A 20,137-nucleotide genomic window follows, 5' to 3' on the forward strand; every position below is an offset into this window, starting at 1 on the left:
GGAGAGGAGAGGAGAAGAGAAGAGAAGAGAAGAGAAGAGAAGAGAAGAGAAGAGAAGAGAAGAGAAGAGAAGAGAAGAGAAGAGAAGAGAAGAGAAGAAAGGAAAAGAAAAGACAAATAGGCAACATTATAACATGACTCAAGACAGTTCTGCAGCTTAAGCTGAAGCGGGTTTAATTTTTTCTAGCCTGTGTTTATATAATTCTAGGTAAATACAAAGAATAGGGTCAGTTCTAGGTCAAGGAACAAACAAAGCATAAACAAAATAGTCAAGGAACAACAAGGCAATAAATCCCGTGGTCACTGTTGTCTAGATCTTGAGCCTACTTCCTAGTCCTAGCCCAGTGTCAAATTCTTACCTGAGCCTACTTTCTTGTCCTAGCCCAATGTCAAATTCCTAGAAGAGGCCCCCCAAAGCTCGTCACACTAAATGATGCTAATGACAATGACCAAATAAATTTTAAGTCCTCTGATGTCTTGTTCTATCAGTGCATTTGCCATACCTGATTTTCTACTTCATTTTGACAGTGTTCTTTATCCTTATTTTAGACTGGCCTTCTCCTTAGTTCATTTTGTCATTCTTCCCTAAGTTATTTTCTTGGCACTTCTTATTTTTCTTAACCAATTAATGTTAGATAGGTCAATATTTCTGTGGTTCCTGACTTTTAAAAGGAGATCATGGAATCTAAGTATTTGAGCAAAATTTCCAAAGTTTTTTTTTAAGTTTGGAGAGACCTTTACTCTCCAAACAACACATGCTAATGCTTACAAATAGCTTCATTTTACAAACTCTGACTGGGTTCTAACACCAACAGTAACATAAAGAGTGATAACATAATCCTCTTAGAACATAGCTGGAGAAGGTTTAGTGTTAATTAAAGTGGAACAGAAGAATAAACATTCTCATGGCTGTATAATAGATGGAAAATTACTCATGCACTCCAGGTTATATTTGAACACTTAGTACTAAAGTCAAATGTTGCCTCAGTGTGTGTATTCAGGAATCAACCTCAGCTTACTTGTTTCAATAGCTATTGGAATCTCTAGAAAAGACACTTTGTTCAATATAGGAGTCCTTACCACTAAGCATAGTGTAATAAAATAGTATTCTGCAAGGAAATTTCTACTGCTATTTATCTGTGTTTCTTCTCAGACTTCCTTTCCAACACAAAGGAAAACTTGGAACCAAAAAAATGTAATCAGAAGTCTAATCTCAGGCATAAAATGTAATTTCTACAAATGCATTCATTAGAACCAAGGAAATAATTACTAGGTTGTTGATAAATGTATTGGCTAGTTGGCACTTGTATATAATTCTAACGCTATGATGCTGTTTTATTTATTGCTACCAACATCATTACATTGACTTTGTAGCTAAGTCTCTGTAGCTAAGGTACTCAGGTTTATATCCTGGAGTGATTACTTATCATCTCTGTGGCCATGGACAGGATTAGGTTGAAACAGTAGACACACAGCTTCAAAACTATAAGCTGTAGATTGTGATTCCAATATTATCAGAATGACTGACAAGTATGAATGTTTGTGTCTTGCTTTCTCTACATGAAAAATGAAAACTTCTTTACTCATTTAACAGACATTTTTAATACTTGTGTTAGATATTGAGTATTCGCATTTCATGATATGCATATAAGTTCCTCCTTGCATTCTAGATTGTAGAAACATACAAATAAAAAAAAATAATCCCAGAATGTGATGGGCAACATTGATGGTGAGCCTAAAATAGGTCATGCTACAGAAGCACTTTGGAAACTGCTCTCATTAGGTGGGCATGGCAGCTTCTCAGAGAAAATGATGCTTAAGATGAAATCTGAAGTAAAAGAAGGAACCAGTCCTTTTGAAGTTCTTTGGAGCAGATTGTTTTAGTCAACAAACAACAAATGGAAAGGTCATGGAATGGAATCAAGCTTCATTTATTTTTGTAGTTTTATGCTTGCTTTTTGTTCTTTGGAAGCAAGTTTCTCATATTCAAGAAAGCCAGAGGGCATATTTCACACACACCGATTACTGGGATGTCTGCTGAGTAAACCCAGAGCAGCTAGAGAGCAGCATCCTTTGAGGCAGAAGATAGTGGGGTGGTACTGAAGCTGTGGTAGTGAACACACAGAATGAAAAAATGAAAAGAAAACATAGTGTGCAAGATATGGCTTGGAGTATGTGCACATGCATGGCAAAGGAAGGAGAAAAGAAGACTGACAGCCTTGGAAAACAGTATACCAGACTTAGTGCCTAGTCAAGTTCTGTTAAACACTTCTGCAATGAAAACTATAAAACACGAGAGAAAGAAGTTGTTGAAAGTACTAAAAGATAAAAGAATTCCCATGCTTTTTGGATCAGAAGAATACACAATACAATAATCATCACATTACTGAAAGTGTTACACAAATTCAATCCAGTTTCCATAAAAATTTCAATAACCTTCCTCACAGGAATGTCTTTAAAAATCCAAAACTCACAGTGAAACACAGAAAACGCCAAACAGTAGAAGACCCCCCTAGCAAAAAGAGTGGTGCTATAGGCATCATAATATCTGACTTCAAACAATACACAGAGCCATAGAAACAAATCAAGCATGATACTGGCATGAAACAAACAGTTGAAACAAATGAAATAGAATATCCAGAAATAAAATGAAGCAAATACAGCCATCTGTGTCTTGAGAAAGGCACTAAATATAGTACAAGAAAACCTACTTTACCAATAGGTACTTGAAAAACTGGCTATCTATATGCATAGAAACATTTGAGCTTTATCTCTACCCCATATAAAAATCAGGTGAAAATGAATCAAACAACTTAAGGTAAAATTTATGTCTTTGAAGCTAGTAGAAATCTTAAGCTAGGGATAGACCAGGACTTAATAGCCCAAGAAATAAGAGCCACAGTAGACAAGAAATGGAACTGTATTCACTCAAAAAGCTTTGCTCACTGAGAGACAGAATGAATAGAAAGCCCATAGAATGATAAGCCAAATACTTAGCCAAAAGTTGACTAATATAGAGAATGTATAAATTTATGAATATTAAATTAAAATTTCAAATTACCTTATCAGTAAGTGCTAATGGCAAATAAGTATTTTAAAATATATGTTCCATCTTTAGGCATCAGAGAAATGTCAGAGAAATGTAAATCACAAAGACAGCGAATGTCCTCTTCAGTGTAGTCTAAAAAAATAAACAATAACAAATGCTGATGAAAATAGTGTGAGAGGAAGAGCATCCTTAGTCATTGCCAATGAAAATAAAAATTATTCCAGCCACTACGGAAATTAGCATGATAGTCCTTCAAAATGTAAGAATATGCATTTTGCATAATCTAGATATGCCTATGTGTGGCATTTAGGTGAACTCACTTCTAGGACCCACACACACATGTGTACTTTTGTGTGTGTTTGTGTGTGTGTGTGTTTATCTAAGTTATGTAATCAGTTGAGGTAAATGCATGAAGGAAGTGTGGCATACAAATTCAATGGAGCTTTACCCAACTATAAAAAAAGAATGAAATTATATGGTTTGTAGGAACATGCGTGAAACTAGAGATCACTACTTTAAAAGAAAATCATACCACAAAGACAAATATCACATGTTTTTCTGTCATATGTGAAATGTAGGAAGAAAATGACATGTAACTATAAAGATTATTGTTAAAGATGGAGAAAAGGCTATGAGCATTCACTTCTGTATTTGTCAGACACAGGGTCTCCAATGAAGGAGCTAAAGAAAGGAACAAAGGAGCTGAAGGGGTTTGTAGCCCCATAGGAGGAACAACAATATGAACTAACCAGTACCCCCAGAGCTCCCTGAGACTAAACCACCAATCAAGGAAAACACACAGAGAAGCTCACGGCTCCAGCTGCATATGTAGCAAAGGATGGCCGAGTCGGTCATCAGTGGGAGGAGAGGCACTTGGTCCTGTGAAGGTTCTATGCCCCAGTATAGGGGAATGTCAGGGCCAGGAAGCAGGAGTGTGTGGGTTGGTGAGCAAGGGGAGGAGGGGGAAGGGAATAGGGGATTTTCTGAGGGGAAACTAAGAAAGGGGATATTTGAAATGTAAATAAAGAAAACATCTAATAAAAACAAACAAACAAAGGATGTAGAAAAGGCAAGATGCAGAATAGAGAGGGATAAAAAAGTAACAGAAGGAGTAAGTATGATCAAAGGGCTCTAAATACCTGATAGGAATGTCATGATGAATCTTCTCACTTTGTACAATTAATATGCACTAATTTAAAAAGAAAGATAAAGAAATGAACTATAAGTAAATACAGAAATCCAGATATAAACAGCAATAGATGAGGCTAGAAGAGCAGGCTGAGACCAGGTCCTGTTGCATATTATTGACCAAAAGGAGGTACTTTTGATTAGTAATCAGAGAAAAAAGGGGTGCTAGTTTGTATTAAGATGATTAATAGCATCATCAAATGTACAGTTTATAAAGATAAAGCTTATAAAGATAAAGGGCATTGGTGGCACATGCCTTTAATCCCAGCACTTGGGAGGCAGAGGCAGGCAGATTTCTGAGTTTGAGGCCAGCCTAGTCTACAGAGTGAGTTCCAGAACAACCAGAGCTACATAGAGAAACCCTGTCTTGAAAAACAACGAACAAACAAACAAAAAGATATAGTACATAAAAGGAGGATGAGGCATAAGGCAATGTTGGGAAGCATTTTTATTAATTGAAGAGAAATTCAAATTGTGTTGGCATCTGTGGAACTAGTAAAGGGTGGATCCTAGGTATGCATTGTATCTAGCTGACAGGTCACAGCATTCCCTAGATCAGTGGTTCTCAACCTTCTTAATGCTGTGACCCTTTAATATAGTTACTTATGTGATGGTGACACCCAACCATAACATTATTTTTGTTGCTATTTATTTATTTATTTATTTAAAGTATGCTAGTACACTTCACTCTCTGGAGACATACTAGAAGACATCAGATCCCATTCCATATGGTCGTGAGCCACCATGTGGTTCCTGGGAATTGAACTCAGGACCTTTGGTAGAGCAGTCAGTGCTCATAACCACTGAGCCATCTCTCCATCCCCTTGTTGCTATTTCTTAACTATAATTTTGCTACTGTTATAAATTATCATGTAAATATACAATATGCAGGATACCTACTATGGAACCCAAAGGGTTGAGAACCACTGCACTCGATAGTAAAAAGAGTTGAAAAATGGGTAATTTCTATCCTGTTAAGTGAGACAGAAGACGTGAAGAAGGACAAGAATCAGAGTATCCATCTCAAAGTGCTGAGAATTTAGCACCAATGTTCACATAGAGTTCTCCATACAGGATTTTCTTTCGATATCCACTACCACAACTGCTATAATTGCAAGCAGAATGTCAAGCTTTTATTATAACAAGTGGTGTAATATAAAGAATATCATGTATAACCCTTAGAGCAAGCCCATGAGGTAAGTCATACTATTAGGGATGATAAAAAAACAAAAACAACTGGTACTTATAAAGGTTAAAAGGTCTTGCCAGTGATACAGCTGAGACTAAGGCAGCTGTTTCAGATTCCAGAGTTCAGGCACAAATCAGCTTGCTCTACTTGCTTCTCATTTAGTACCTATTCTTCGTAGGAACCTATCTCTCTGTATCATGATAAAAGAGGTGCACTTATGTTAATTTATGTCTGCATAATGATATGTGGTACTATTTGCAGTTTCCTTGGTGAACAGTGTGATCTCATGATAAAGGCCGAATCATACAGATTAAAGATGAACAACAGAGGGCAGTAGAATAGAGATAATAAGTTCATGAAAAGCAAAGATCAAGTCCAAAAAGGAATTTTCAGAAATAGAATCAGCTCTTGTTTAATAATGTCAGAAATGCTGTGGTCATTTTTCAGTTTCCAAACTTTATAAACTTTATACAAAAGTGTTTTTAAAGATGCTTTTCATTGAGAATCTTTGTAGGAGGCCTGTCCTTAAATGGCTTTTTTTTTTTTTTTTTGAGACAAGGTCTCATAGTTTAGTGCTGGCTAATTTGGAATTCACTATGTGGACAAGACTATGCTCAAAATAATAGAGGTCCATCTGCCTCTGCTTCCTAAATATTGGGATTAAAGGCAGGTACCACAATGCCTGGATTGTTCTTTATTTTTGATGATTTAACTTCTATATATCCAATGTATAAGGTTCAGAATAAATTCCAGAAACCTTCATCAGCATATCACATGATGGTGGGATAAATATAATTATAGGTTATGAGTATACGGTTTATGTTTGTCTAAGAACTCATTGCTTGACATAGTACATACATACTCTTTATTCAATTCAAAGTTGAAATGATTAATAATGAAAGAGAAATGATAAGTCATTCATTCCTAACTGTAGGTGTTTAGTTTAATAAAAGTATGTTTTCACTCAAGATTAGTTTGGCCATTAGGCATCAATTACATAAGAAACAACTCTCTCTAGAGTGTCCTCTGTGTAAAAAGTACTGAAGTGAGCAAAAGCAAACAACAAGGTCTCTAACTTCTAACAGATTAAAAGAATCTGTGGCATGTCTACAAATTATAATCAAGCAAACACAATTCAGAACATTGAACATTCCTTCTTATGTGATTCAACACAGAAAATATAGTCCAGCACTAAAAAATAAATTAAAGTTTGAATATCTAAACCTTTCCTGTGTTTCCTTAAACATCAGAGGGGGTTGTCTTTTACTCCCAACAACACAAATTATTTGAGTTTGTTTTTTTTTTTTAATTTACTTTCACTCTCAGCAACCAGAAAAGGGTGTGGTATCTCTTGGAGTTGGGGTATAGACCATTGTGAACTCCTGGACATGGGTGCTCAAAGCCAAGCTCAGGTCTACAGGAAGAACAGCAAGTACTTTCGATAGAAAACTATCTCTCCAGCCTCATATATATTACTTATAGGTATTCCTTTCAAATGTAATTTGTTCAAATTCCTTTTTATTTGCTCATCACTCTCATTCTCTGTATGATAAACATCTGTGACTGATATGATGTTTCATGAAAAGATAGCAATTGACTTGCAGAGTCAGTGGCATCTAAGTAGTATCTGAAATGACTCATGGTTGTTGAAACAGATAGTCAAGGTTTTCACAGGTTGATGGAACAGTACTTGAGGACAAGGAGATAGTAAAACAAGGCCATGTACTGGGGGAAATGCAAGGGAAGTTTCATTGGAACATGGGCCTCTCAAGGTCTTTGTTCTTAATGTAAACCACACAATAATTAACCTTTATTTAGTAGAGGCTTCAGATAGAGTTGGAGCTTCTTAGAAAGGAAGTTAAACAAAAGAGCTAATGTATAATTTGACCTGTAGTTAGGCAATAGAGCATGCTTATAACAGATGACAGCCCCATGGAGAAAATGTATATTTAAAGGACACTCATTAAGGAAAAGCAATGCTCACCTCAGCACTGTTAATTAGAGCATATATTCCAACACATACTTCTAAGAATGAGGACCAATTTGCATGGAACTATCCTGACCCTCTACCGTGCACAATAGTCTCCCCATGGCAAGATAAGTTGGTTGTTATTTGGTGGGGATTGTCTAGACCTATTACTGTGAAACAACATAAAGTCAGAGGGTGATGTACATGCCCACCCTGAGGTGCTGAATGCATTAAAATGAAACCAAGGCTAATATGCAGCTATGCATACTCATTTTAGGCCAGATCACAGGCAATATACACTTACTTGTATATAAAGAGATATTAGATGATGGTTTGGTTTTTTGACCCTATTACCCTGATTTCCTCTTGATGCCTTTTCCTTGACTCCCCTTAAGGAAAGGGTTTGTTCATGCTTTATAGTCACATTATTATTCTCGAGAGGAAATGTCTTCTCTTCTTTTAACTTTAGCTTATTCCATAGCCTCTTCACACATAGAGTGGACTTTCCATAAATGTCATTAGTTGACTGGCAGAAACTCTCAGGTCCCTGAAATCTGGAGGCATTTAAGTTACTCATACAGATCTGTTTTTGTTGTTGTTGTTGTTGTTTGGTTGTTTGTTTGGTTAGTTGCTTGTTTTTTGTTTTATTTTGTATACCAGGCTGGCTTCTAATTTGCTATGTAGTTAAGGATGACCTTTGGAACTTTTGTTCCTCCTGCCAGGACCTCCCTAGTGTTGGAAATTCAAGTGTAATATCACATTCAGTTTATAAATTTCCATGCATATTTTTCTTGACCCCCCCATTCTTTTCGCTTTCCTGCATTCTCCCAGCCCCCTCCTATTTTACCAATGCAAATAGCACGTACGAAATTTTTGAAAGGGGAAAAATATAAAGAATGATTCTAGTTACACCAGTTCCTTGTTAAGTAGAAGAATTAAAAAAAAAAACCACTTAGAAACCTGGTTTGTATTTAGAGGCATGTAGGGATACATCTGTGTCATAAGTAATGTTTTTGTTTGTACATATAGTTTAGTATTTTATATTAATCTCACATATTGTAAAAAGAAAAAAAGGGAAAGTGTTGTTTTTAAGCTGAATATGCTTCAAGGTTTTCTTGTTATTTTGAAACACTAGGTACATTTAGCCTTGTATTGTGTAGATGACTCATATGAAAGACAGTGGTCAACAAAAGGGATTTCTGTAACCATTCTCTGTGAAAACTGTTGTTATTTCCAAAGGAACATCTCAGGAGGGCTGTTAGCACTTAGACAAATGGAAAATTGACTGTTTTAGACAGAGGTATTATTAGGTAGGCCCAATAAAATCTTCTTCCCTCTTCCTTACTGTCAGCAAAGTATTTTTAAAAATTGTTTTGCATTTATTTGTTTATTGATGGATTGGTATTTTGTTTGCGTGCAAATATGTGCATATGTGAAGATCAGAGGACAATCTGCTGGAGTTGGTTCCATTTTTCCACCATGTGGGTTCCAGGGATGGAACTTAAGTCTTTCTGCTTGGTGGCAAAGTATTTTGACCCACTGAGCCATCTTTTCAGCCCAAGAATTTTGTCTTTACAGTTTTCTTTGTTTATATCTTTCTTATCACTATGTTTCCTTGGTCTAGAGCCACAGAAGTCTTCCTGCCTGTATGGGTTTGTAGAAGCTACTCAAATGATAAACTCACAATTAATTTTGATTGTCACCTTTTAAGTTTTATAGTTATCATTTTAATTTTATTTTGTTGAGACAGTCTTTCTATATAGCTTAGGATGGACTTGGACTCATCATGTAGCCTAGGCTGCCCTCATTCCTGTGTCGATCACCTCATCTCTGCTTCCCAAATACTAGGATCTTAGGCATATGCTACCACACTTTAGACCTTAGAGTGAAAGAAAGTGTGCCATATGTGCTTTCAGGGAGATGATTTTATTTTTTCTCCAATCCTTTCAAACATAAAACCAATATCCAAACAGTCTGAGGATTTTACTAGAACAAAATAATAAGAATATGTTATGACACTGCCAATACTTCTGTCTGGTGTCCTTCTTATGACTCCATTCCTAGCCTCTATCCCAAAGCCCTGCTCTAGAGTTCTGATGTTATACTAAGCCCAAGTTTCCTTTTGGTTGGGCCCTTTTACAAATGAGTCATCCATATTTAGCCATCCATTATTTCCCCTCACCCCACTGCCTGAATACTCTGAAATAAACCACCCTTCAGAAAGCTCTCCTCTTTTATGTCCTTGTTCAAACTAACACACAAGCCTAACACACAGCAAAAGCCACCTTGCTTTCCTACTATCTAGTCACTCAGCTTTTCCCTCTGCCTCCCTGTCTTAGAGGAAGAAACAGCCTTTCCAAATTACCCATGCCTATAAATCTATGTTTTGTCTTTGGGGGTGGGGACAAAATAATTTCACTACATTTACAAAACAGACATATATAAGGAGTACTATCTCCTTGACCTTACTTGACCCTGCAACAGCTTGTACCTCATTTTTCTCCTCCCCTAGCCCTAAGTTCCCTTTTCAAAATGTCTTTCAAAACCTTTAAAAAGCATAACTAAATGTATCTCAGCAGAACTTCAGGCAAAATCTTGAATGGATTTTGTTTAGTGAAACAACAAATGGTGTTGTCCTTTGAATTATAAAATTTAGTAATCCAATAGGCTTGCCTCAGTATTTTATACAATCTCATAGGTGATCATATTATATGGTACAATACATGTGATCATAGTGCCTGCATTCCAAGTTCTCTTCTGCTACTTCCTTGCGAATAGCTCAAGGTTTCCCTTATTCACTCTCTTAACCTCGTTTTAGTCCTTCTCTTCACAGCCTAGAGGGCTTGCAGAAGTTCTCCTCACTTCTCGTAGTTTCTGCTCAGCCACCATCCTGAGTGTGCTAGAATATGTACAATAAATGCAAGGCTTCATGGACTTTGTTCAGCTGCCTCAAACTCTGTGATTTTGTCTTTTGATTCTTCCCCTGTTCACACTGTTACATACTTCATTGCCTGATAGGTTCCTAACTCAGGTTGATTTTGCTTTCTAGTGGACATGCAGCTATAGCCCAGAGGCAATTTTGGTTGTCAAAATGGAAGGGGTAGGGAATGAATCACATAGACAAGTAAAGACTAGAAATTCTCCTGATCACCCTACAATGCACAAGAAACTGTAACCCACAATAAAGATCTATCCAAATCCAGATGTCAAAGATTTATCCAAATCCAAAGACACTGAAATTAGGAAGCCCTGCAGTAGAGGGAGATAACTGAACCCAAAAAGTGTTTAGAAAATTGCAAGCTGGGGATCTGGCCTCTAATCCTGATGGTGACTATACCTTCACCAATAACAGACAATCTAAAATCAGATCTCTGTTCCTCTAGTTGTTTCATGGCTACAGCAGCTTCTCATTCTCTAGGTCTGTAGTGCCTAGAAGATAGCCAGCACTCTTCTAGTAGTTCCTCAATCTGGTTCAGGTACAGTCCCTCTTCCTCCTTCAACCTGTGGATTAAAATTTACACATAGTTAATTTTGACATATCTTATAACCACAAGAGACAGAAGAGAAGACCAACCTCCAACCCAGCTTTTACTCCCCCTCCAACTCATACCTTCCCATCCCACTGCCCTCCCACTGAGATAGAGTTCTGTTCCACTTTATTTTCTGAATACACCAAGAGCCTTTGAAATCCATGTTCTCCTCCATTTAGCATGATGCCAAGTTGGAAGAAGGCCATCAGCTAACACTATGCTTTGGTCCATGTGAACTGGCAAACCCTCTGTGCACTCTCAGTAGCTGACTCACCTTGGAACAGTTGGCAGAAGTTTCCTGTTCAGATCTGTCTCTGGTTCTGCCCTCTGGGGACTAGGGACAATTTCTGTTAAGAGGCTGTATAATCGTAGAAATCCTTGCTTGTACCTGGTGCTGGCATCCTCTGTAGTCTTGCAGAACTCTCATACAAGTGGCAAATCTCTGCCATGTTAATTGAATCATAAACCTTAGGGTAACCCATTCCAGGTCCCATTGATAGTTTAATTTCTTTTGATATTACTCTGCCAGAAAATGAGCCTCTTATCCACTTCACTCCTGGGAACAACCTCAGTAGGCTTGACCTGTTAGGGGTAATAGAATTCCCTCAGAACGTAAGTGCCCTACCAAGTTCTTTCCTGGGAGACTTGGGATAAAGAGTCTTTACTACTTACTAGCATCTAATTCAACTCCCCTGTCAATTCCAGTAGGTTTTTTGATGAAGTGTTTTTTAAACTACTTTTCTGATCCAGGCATTATAATACAGATCTACAACCTTAAAACTTTAGAAATGGAATCAGGAAGATGTGTAATTCAAGGTCATTTTCAGCTACATAGTGAGTTTGAGGGTGTGATGAGCTACAAAAATCCTTGCCTCAAAAATTAGATGGGGAGAGGGGGAAGGACAAAAAAGAAAGAGAAAACATATTGCTCTTCTTGTGCTACCTTGACATGGGGAGAATCTAGTAGGCCAGAACAGAAACCCACTTCTTAGCCTATTGTGATAAAATGGATCTTTGTATAACACAATTGCAGGAAGTACGAAGTAGCTGAGTTCTCTGGAGTCCAATGACTCCAGAGATTGGGATTGGATAAAGAGTCAGTGGATAACTTGAATTGGAGTCCTTAGAATTTACCTCCCTTCAGATTCTCCGCATTGAGAATCGTTTTGCATCAAATAATCATTTGGCTTCATCATTTGAGGGTTAGGCATGTGGAGAGGGAGGGATTTTGTATATTTAGCTATCTTGGTCCAGCAGGCACTCAGGAGAGAATACACATATACATACCACACACACACCACACACACACATCACACACCACACACACACACACACACACACACACACACACACACAGTGAGGCCATTCTGGGTTTGTGAATGCTAGTGATCTGGAATACAACAGAAATCATTCCAAACATCTGTCTCCCCAAACCATTTCTACCATCCCATATCTCACACCAAGATTTATCCCATTTTCTTCATGACCACCCCAACTCCCCTTCCCCAGTTCTGGAGGGCCCTCCAAACTCCCCCAGAAACTGATTTCCCATTTGTTTGTTTCAGTTCTATTTTGCATTCCAAATTCACTAAGGGTTTTGCAGCCAAATCCCCTTCCCACAGTGGAAACAGTTTTCCCTCCTTGAAAAATTCACAGCTTTACACCAAGGACAATCCCAATCCCCAGGCCTACGGAATGCTGAAAATCTCTTGTCTTTTGGTAGTTCTTGATGATCTCCTCTGTGGATTCCCATATCAGACAGATGACTTATATCAGAGGCCATAGAATAGGGATATACATGAGGTTGTCTTTCTGTGGTCGGTAGTTGGGATGTGGTGGGTATGGCTGGGAAGGGGCTTTCATAGGAGTATGTGAATGAGGCTGGGAGTTGGACAATAAAGGGCTCAGAGGACACAGTGGATCTCAGATTTAGGGACTGAGAGAAAGAGCACATGGATGCCTTCTTGGGTCTAAGATCTACTCTCTGCCTTTTCAGGGGGTAATTTTTGCACTTCATGACTCCTAGAAGTTTCATGAAACTTCCATTGGGATTCTCCAAGGCCTCTTCTGGCGAAGTTATTGTCCCTGCCAGGGCAGTGTCACTCATATTTGCCCTCTCATTCGGTCTTCCTGTGGCAGCAGCCATCCACTCTGCCAAGTTCTCCTTTGTGCTTGACCATTGTGTCCTCATCCCTCCTCTTCTCACAACAGCAGGAGGAATGGCCACAGCTGGTCTTACTGCATTCGGGAAAGCTCTCAGTTCCTAGGAAAAAGTGGAAAGGTTAAGACTCTTTTGAAGAATGTGGCATTGACATAGGCATGGGATGGGAAGGGGTAAGACAGGACCAGGTGACAATCTTACTGCCTGGAGGATCTTCAGTCTCAGTAGGTCTCTCTCTCTCTGCACTTCTTCTAGTTTGGTCTGAGCCATTTGAAGCTGGAGAGCTACCTCCTTCTGAGCCATCTCTTGCTGGTGGATGAGCTGCTTCAGGTCTGGTGACAAGGAGAGTGCAGACATCTTATGTAGGCTAGACAAGTCTTGTAGCCACTGCACCCCATGCCCTTGTAAGCAGCCTTGCCTGTGAGCGAAGCGCACACCCAAGGCCAGAGTGCCCCAGGCACAGGCTTCCCGAGCTTCATTAGAGACCTCACTGTCCTCAAGGATGACTTTGAACTTGTCTTCCACCTCTTCCCAAGACAGGGACAGGTTCTCAAGGTAGAAATCAGGGCCTTTGTCGTGCTTGGCCATTTGTTCATTGATGAACATTGACACCTTGCTATGCCGGAACCCACTACCGAGATCCTCAGGATTCAAGGCCATGGTGGCTGAGTGTCTTACAGGCTTTTCTGGCCCTGGAAGATTAAATAAACCCGTAGTCCTTGCTCCCTTAGCCTCTTGGTTTTAGCACCTCTTCTCTCCTTCAGTGTCTTACTGGCCGTTTGTTCTTCCGGGCTCTCCCATTCCCACCCATCCCCTCCCCTTCCCTCCCCTCTGGTCTTCTGGAACCCTCCCTTCCCCTCCCCCCCCACCAGGCTCTCTGGCTCCGCCCCTCAACTATTCTGTCATAATGACTCCTGGTAGCTGCTGTTTAAAGTGTCTTCAGAGCAGATCTCACCTTTCCAGTTCTTGATCAGAGGAGGTTCAGATAGACCATGTCTGTCTACTTGCTGTAGAGTCCACCTAACACCCATGCAAAGACCTGCCTACCATGCTTCAAGGGAGAAAGCACAACCTTGCGAGCCTATCTCTCTCCAAAGACTTAAGAGAAGGAAATCTTCAGTCAAACTCTCATGGATTTTAACTAACGACTATTCCAACTTCCAGACTGTGAAAGTAGTAAGGAAAGTTAGTGGAAAGTCTCCACACCTCCTTGGAAGTAAGGGAAACTTACACACTCACACACACACACACACACAAATCCTCATGCTGTGGGGAAGAGCAAGACAAAAAAGACTTGAAGCAAAAAGAAATGAAACTCTCCAAAGGAGGATTTAAAATTTACATGCTCCTCTTGCCAGGAGCTTATTCCATGCCAAGGACTGATGTGCTTCAGCCTGGAGGTGGAGTGTTTCACATGTCTTAAAGACTTCCATTACCAAACTCTTCCAATCCCCGCAAAAAAAAAAAAAAAAAAAAAAANCAAAAAGAAATGAAACTCTCCAAAGGAGGATTTAAAATTTACATGCTCCTCTTGCCAGGAGCTTATTCCATGCCAAGGACTGATGTGCTTCAGCCAGGTGGATTTCTGAGTTCCAGGACAGCCAGGGCTACACAGAGAAACCCTGCCTTGAAAAACCACACCCAAAAAAAAAAAAAAAAAAACAAAGAGCAAAACAAACAAACAAACAAACAAACAAACCCAACCACAACTCACCACTTCTTGATTAAAAGAGAAAAACAATCTGCAAATTAAAATTTATTTGACTAAATGATATTTCATGAGTTCAGCAATATTAAGAAATAGTAAAAATAATTAAGAGCATTTCAACAATCAGACAAAACAGAGGGATAAATAAGCCAAACCTGAAAGGAGACTAACTACCTGATTGGTTGTAGAAAGGCATTTGACTTACTGGGCATTATTAGATCACTAGGCTGCCTGGGATTAGTTGAAAACCAGCTAATTTTGACTGGAGGAAATTCAGCTTTTTCTAGAACTTTTAAGTTGAGATTTGTTTAAGCATTTGAATTGGGCTGTAGTTAAACAGGAAATGTATGTAGAGTACCTCATATTGACCTGTAGTTTATTTAACTCATTTACCATTTTATTTTTATTACTTTAATGTGAAGTGTTTTTTTTTATTTAAAAGAATTAGTAGGCATTTTAAGCCATTTTATGTTTTTAGAAAACTGAGCAGAAAGCATTTTCTGCCTTTCTTCCCAACATCAATATTAGTTTCACTTTTTAAAATTACTGAGCTAATTTAGTACAGTTTTAATTAAATTTCAGATGGAAGTTCACCATCAGAATAATATAATCTGTAGGACTTTAAAAATATATATCATATGTATCCACTATTTTTGTCCTTCAACCATCCACATCTCACCCTATTTCCTCTAATTACTCAATAAATAAGAACATTTGATGCTCTTCCAGAGGACCTGAGTTCAGTTCCCAGAAAGCACATTGAGTGACACACAGCCACCTATAACTACAGCTTTCAGGCAACAAATCTTCTTTTATCTTCCACAGGTATCCCCTACATGAATAAAAAAAAATGTTTATTTTTAAATAATAATATCCATTAAAAGGATATTCTAAGAGACATAAAGTTTGACTAAACAATTAAAATTCCGTTGCTCTGAATTACTATTAACTTAGGGTTTATGAATTCAGACCTTTCTGGGCAGTGGTGGCGCACACCTTTAGTCCCAGCACTTGGGAGGCAGAGGCAAGGGGATTTCTGAGTTCGAGGACAGCCTGGTCTACATAGCGAGTTTCAGGACAGCCAGGGCTACATAGAGAAACCCTGTCTCTAAAAACAAAAACAAAACAGAACAACAACAACAAAAAAAAACCAAACAAGCAAACAAAAAAAAATGAAATCAGACCTAGGAAGCCCATGTCTTCTGTCAATAAGTGTTCATGAAATTTGTTAGAAAATTCGTCAAAACCTCTCAGACTTTACAGTTCTGACATTTGGGAATGTAATAACCCTATAAACACAGTTGCATTTACTATTCTCATTTTTTTTCATATCCCAAAAATCTGAGAGTCATCTGGCCAAAGACCCATTGTTAGGATACTGTAGAGGTGGGGGTTGAACCCATGTCTCTTGATTTTAGGGGCTTTATTTTCTCAAACAACAATCTTCTCAAGTACAGTTAAATTTATTTTCTAGAGTTACCTTCACATATTCCCTAACTATACTGTGAACTATAAAGATATAAGTAGATGATGCTGAGTTGGAGATTAACTGTAACATGCCAAAGGCTGGATATTTATATCAGTGGAAGATCAAAGCACTTGAGAAAATACTCCCTGTTCATACCTCCAACATATCTTTGTTTGATACAACATCATATCAAAAGCAAAGCAAAGCAAAGCAAAGCAAAGCAAAGCAAAGCAAAGCAAAGCAAAGCAAAGCAAAGCAAAGCAAAGCAAAGCAAAGCAAAGCAAAGCAAAGCAAAGCAAAGCAAAGCAAAGCAAAGCAAAGCAAAACAAAACAAAACAAAACAAAACAAAACAAAACAAAACCCAAAACCCAAAACCCAAAACCTCTGACTCTTCAAAACTCTACAAACTAAAAGTACTTAACTAAAGGGGATTTTTTTCAAATGACCTTGTATTTCTTCCAAATTCTTTTATAGCTTAAATACTATTTATTCTTATACTAGATTTATTTACTTTTCAATGTATATATCTAGCATAGCAAGTAGCAAATAGTTGTCATTTTAATGATTACATTGAACCTTTTTTTCATTGAATGACATCAATAAACTTGCCAATTAGCCCTCTTTTTGATCTTCTATTGCATTAATATTACATGGTTGTAGCTTTGTGTAGTTACTGTTTAAATTAGTTTTAAAATTGTTGCATTAAATTAAAAAAATATTTCTATGGGCTGGAGAGATGGCTCATTGATTTAAGAGCACTGGCTATTCTTAAAGAGAATGTGGATTCATTTCTTAACACCCTCATGGCAGTTTACAATTATCTAAAACTTCTGCTTCCAGGAGATCTAATATCCTCTTCTAATAGCCACAGGCACCAGGCATGCATGTGTAACAGTATGCTGCACAGACATAAGAAAGCTCTCTTTTACTAATAAATTTTGAGGAATGAAAAATTAGCAAAGGACATGGGAATTTGCTACAGCAATAATTTTTTCCCTTTTGGAGGAGGACAGTCTCCTTTAACAATAATAGATTGGTTTGTGTGTGGGGGGGATTTTCAGTTTTTACAAGTTTTGTTTTTTGTGCATTTATGCCTGGATGTCTGTCTGTGCAGCACATACATGTGCAGTACCTTTGGAAGCCAAAGGAGAGTGTTACATTCTCTGGAACTGGAGTTATATATGGTGGCGAGCAGCCATATGGATGCTGGAATTCAACCTGGGTCCTTTAGAAGCAGTGAATGTGCTTAACTGAAAAGCTGTCCTTGTAGTCCCAATTTACATTTTTATACGTGTGTATTTATTTTTTAATTAGATATTTTCTTTATTTACATCTAAAAAATTATCCCCTTTCCTAGTTTCTCCTCCAAAAATCCCCTATCCTCTCCCCACTCCCCCTGCTCCACAAGCCATCCACTCCCACTTCCTGTCTCTGGTATTCCCCTACACTAGGGCATAGAACCTTCACATGACCAAGGGCCTCTCCTCCCATTGATGACCAACTAGGCCATCCTCAGCTACATATGCAGCTGTAGCCATGAGTCCCACCATGTGTTTTCTTTGATTGGTGGTTTAGTCCCAGGGAGCTCTGAAGTTACTGGTTAGTTCATATTGTTGTTCCTTCTAGGGGGCTTCAGACCCCTTCAGATCCTTGGGTACTTTATCTAGCTCCTTCATTGGGGACCTTGTGCTCCGTCCAATGGATGGCTGTGAGCATCCACTTCTGTATTAGTCAGGCATTGGCAGAGCCTCTCAGGAGACAGCTATGCCAGGCTCCTGTCAGCAATTACATTTTTAAAGTGCCAAAATGAAGGGTTTTTTAGGTTGTTGATCACTAGATATTTTTGGAATTTACAACCAAAAAATTTTTAAAGGAACTAAGACTATGAAAGGAGCCATTTAAAAAGATTTCTGCTATATCATAAGCCCTTTTCCTAATGCTTCTAATTTTAGGTTTAATTTTTCCTATTTCTGTAGATTCCTGACAGTTGATTAACCCAAGTGTTACACAAAATCATATATACTCAAACCAAACTTTAGATTTTGTAATGGAAACAACTTATGAATGTGAGTTATAATGGATATTTCATTTTTTTTAATGAAAGTTTGAGTCTTGCCTTTGCCTGAGAAACTGCTTTATCAACATTCCCTCTTAGAATTGCAGTTGATAAAAAAAAAAAACAAAAAAAAAAACAAAAAAAAAAAACAAAAAGCAAGAAATGCAACTTAAACTAGCGGGCATTAAACTTTTGTATCGAAAGCTATGACATTTATTTGAAAATTTGCAGCAGCAGATTTGCTACATATGTCAACAAAATTTTTCTTAGTATGTTATCTGTAAACACATACTTCTAATTTTACCAGCTTACAAAATTGACACGATAACCACAAATTAGTTTGAGTATTAAGCAATGTTAGTATCCATTTCTGAGATTAACAACCAAGAGATCTTCATCCTAGCTAGACACATTTTACAAAGTTCATTTTTAATCTTTACATTTACATTTTATTCCTATTATTTGATACCTTGTCCACTCATTTTCCCTTATGATGGTAGAATTAACTATGATAAAAACTGTGGACTTAGAGGCAGCTTCTTTTTTGTTTTGTTAGTTTTACACTCATGGACCCAAATATCTATGAACCAAAGATTAATAGAAATAAAATAATTCTGTCTGTACTGAACATGTACTGACTTTTTGTCAGTAGTCATTAGACAATATAGTATAACCATTATTTACATATTTACATAGCTTCTACATTTTATTAGTTATGAGTCATCTGAAAATGATTTTAAGTATCCAGGAGAATATATACAAGTTATATGCAAATATATTATCCTCTATTAAAAATAAGCTTAAGCATCTGAAATTTTTTGCTTCGGAAGTGTGTTGGGGCATCCTGAAACAATTCCCTTATGGATACAAAGAGATAATTCTCCCTGCAAAGATTACAGATGCAAGTAATTGTAAGCTATTGCTGGGATAGCATTGTAAAGGCCCTTTCCTTACATTAAGCCAGAGTGTGTTTCTTGTCCCTCTTGGGATGTGAAGAGGGAGAGAATAAAAATTTATGATCGTCATTCTTGCATACTAGTCAGCCTGCCTCCTCAACCTAGCAGAGCTCTAATTGTACCTAATGAAAGAAAAGTAGCATTTAGGCCCCACTTGCAGGATTTTTTTTTAAATAGAACTTGCCTAAGGCATTTTTCAAAATAAAATCTAAATAATGCAAGATTGTTAGCAGGAACTGTGCCAGAGCTGGATTACATGACTAATAAAAATCAACTTGAATCGCAGACTGTCAGGGAACCTTGATCACACCTCTACTAGGTCAGCCACAGTGACAACAGGACTCAAACTAGGCCTTGTCTTTAAGTTCGGGAGACCTTGGTTATCACCAACCATTTCATATTAGGGCTTGTTCATGGGTTAACAAGCAATTTGTCAGTCACAATTGACATGCCAGTGAGCAGAGCTAGAATGAGTATAAGCAGGGCTCTGGCCTAAGGTTGTTTGTGTTTTAAGGGTTAGGGGGGATTGAAACATTTCCTCCTGCAACTTATCAGCCATCCTCAGTGTGAGTCCCCTGCCCTTATGGTCACCCCAAGTTAATACAAGTGCTGCTCACAGGGTCTAAATCAATTTAGTCTTTGGAGAGGTTGGAGAATGAACACATGAGAGCATCTCTTGTGCCTGCAAATCTTTGCCTGGAGGTCTGGATTTTATTATAGAAAACATTTGTCCAAAAAGTCTACCAGAAAATTTAGTGGGCTATCATTAACCTTTTAACCTCCAAAGTTCTGACCTTTGTCTTGTAGCTAGTATTTTATAGTACCTGAAAATTTCTTTTCATTTGTTCGCCTTTTAGTATCTA

General features: G+C 37.9%; 2 protein-coding genes across 2 annotated transcripts in view; one reads left to right on the forward strand and one right to left on the reverse strand.

Moving 5' to 3' along the window:
- The window catches only part of Il1rapl2 (interleukin 1 receptor accessory protein like 2), a 1,226,021-nt gene that overhangs the window by 606,112 nt on the left and 599,772 nt on the right, over positions 1–20,137 (forward strand). The window lies entirely within an intron of this gene.
- On the reverse strand, positions 12,476–13,894 carry Tex13a (testis expressed 13A). Its single transcript, XM_021152979.2, has 2 exons — positions 13,287–13,894; positions 12,476–13,187 (listed from the first exon to the last, which is right to left on the reverse strand). Exons 1-2 carry the CDS (start codon positions 13,743–13,745, stop codon positions 12,513–12,515), a joined length of 1,134 nt encoding a protein of 377 aa, XP_021008638.1. The 5' UTR covers positions 13,746–13,894; the 3' UTR covers positions 12,476–12,512.

This window comes from Mus caroli, chromosome X (assembly GCF_900094665.2).
Source record: "Mus caroli chromosome X, CAROLI_EIJ_v1.1, whole genome shotgun sequence".
Taxonomy (NCBI): domain Eukaryota; kingdom Metazoa; phylum Chordata; class Mammalia; order Rodentia; family Muridae; genus Mus; species Mus caroli.

Coding starts and splice junctions, on each gene's coding strand:
- Tex13a (XM_021152979.2), bottom strand. CDS start 13,745: ATGGCCTTGAATCCTGAGGATCTCGGTAGTGGGTTCCGGCATAGCAAG. Junction 13,188..13,286: donor GACTGAAGATCCTCCAGGCA/GTAAGATTGTCA, acceptor ACTTTTTCCTAG/GAACTGAGAGCTTTCCCGAA.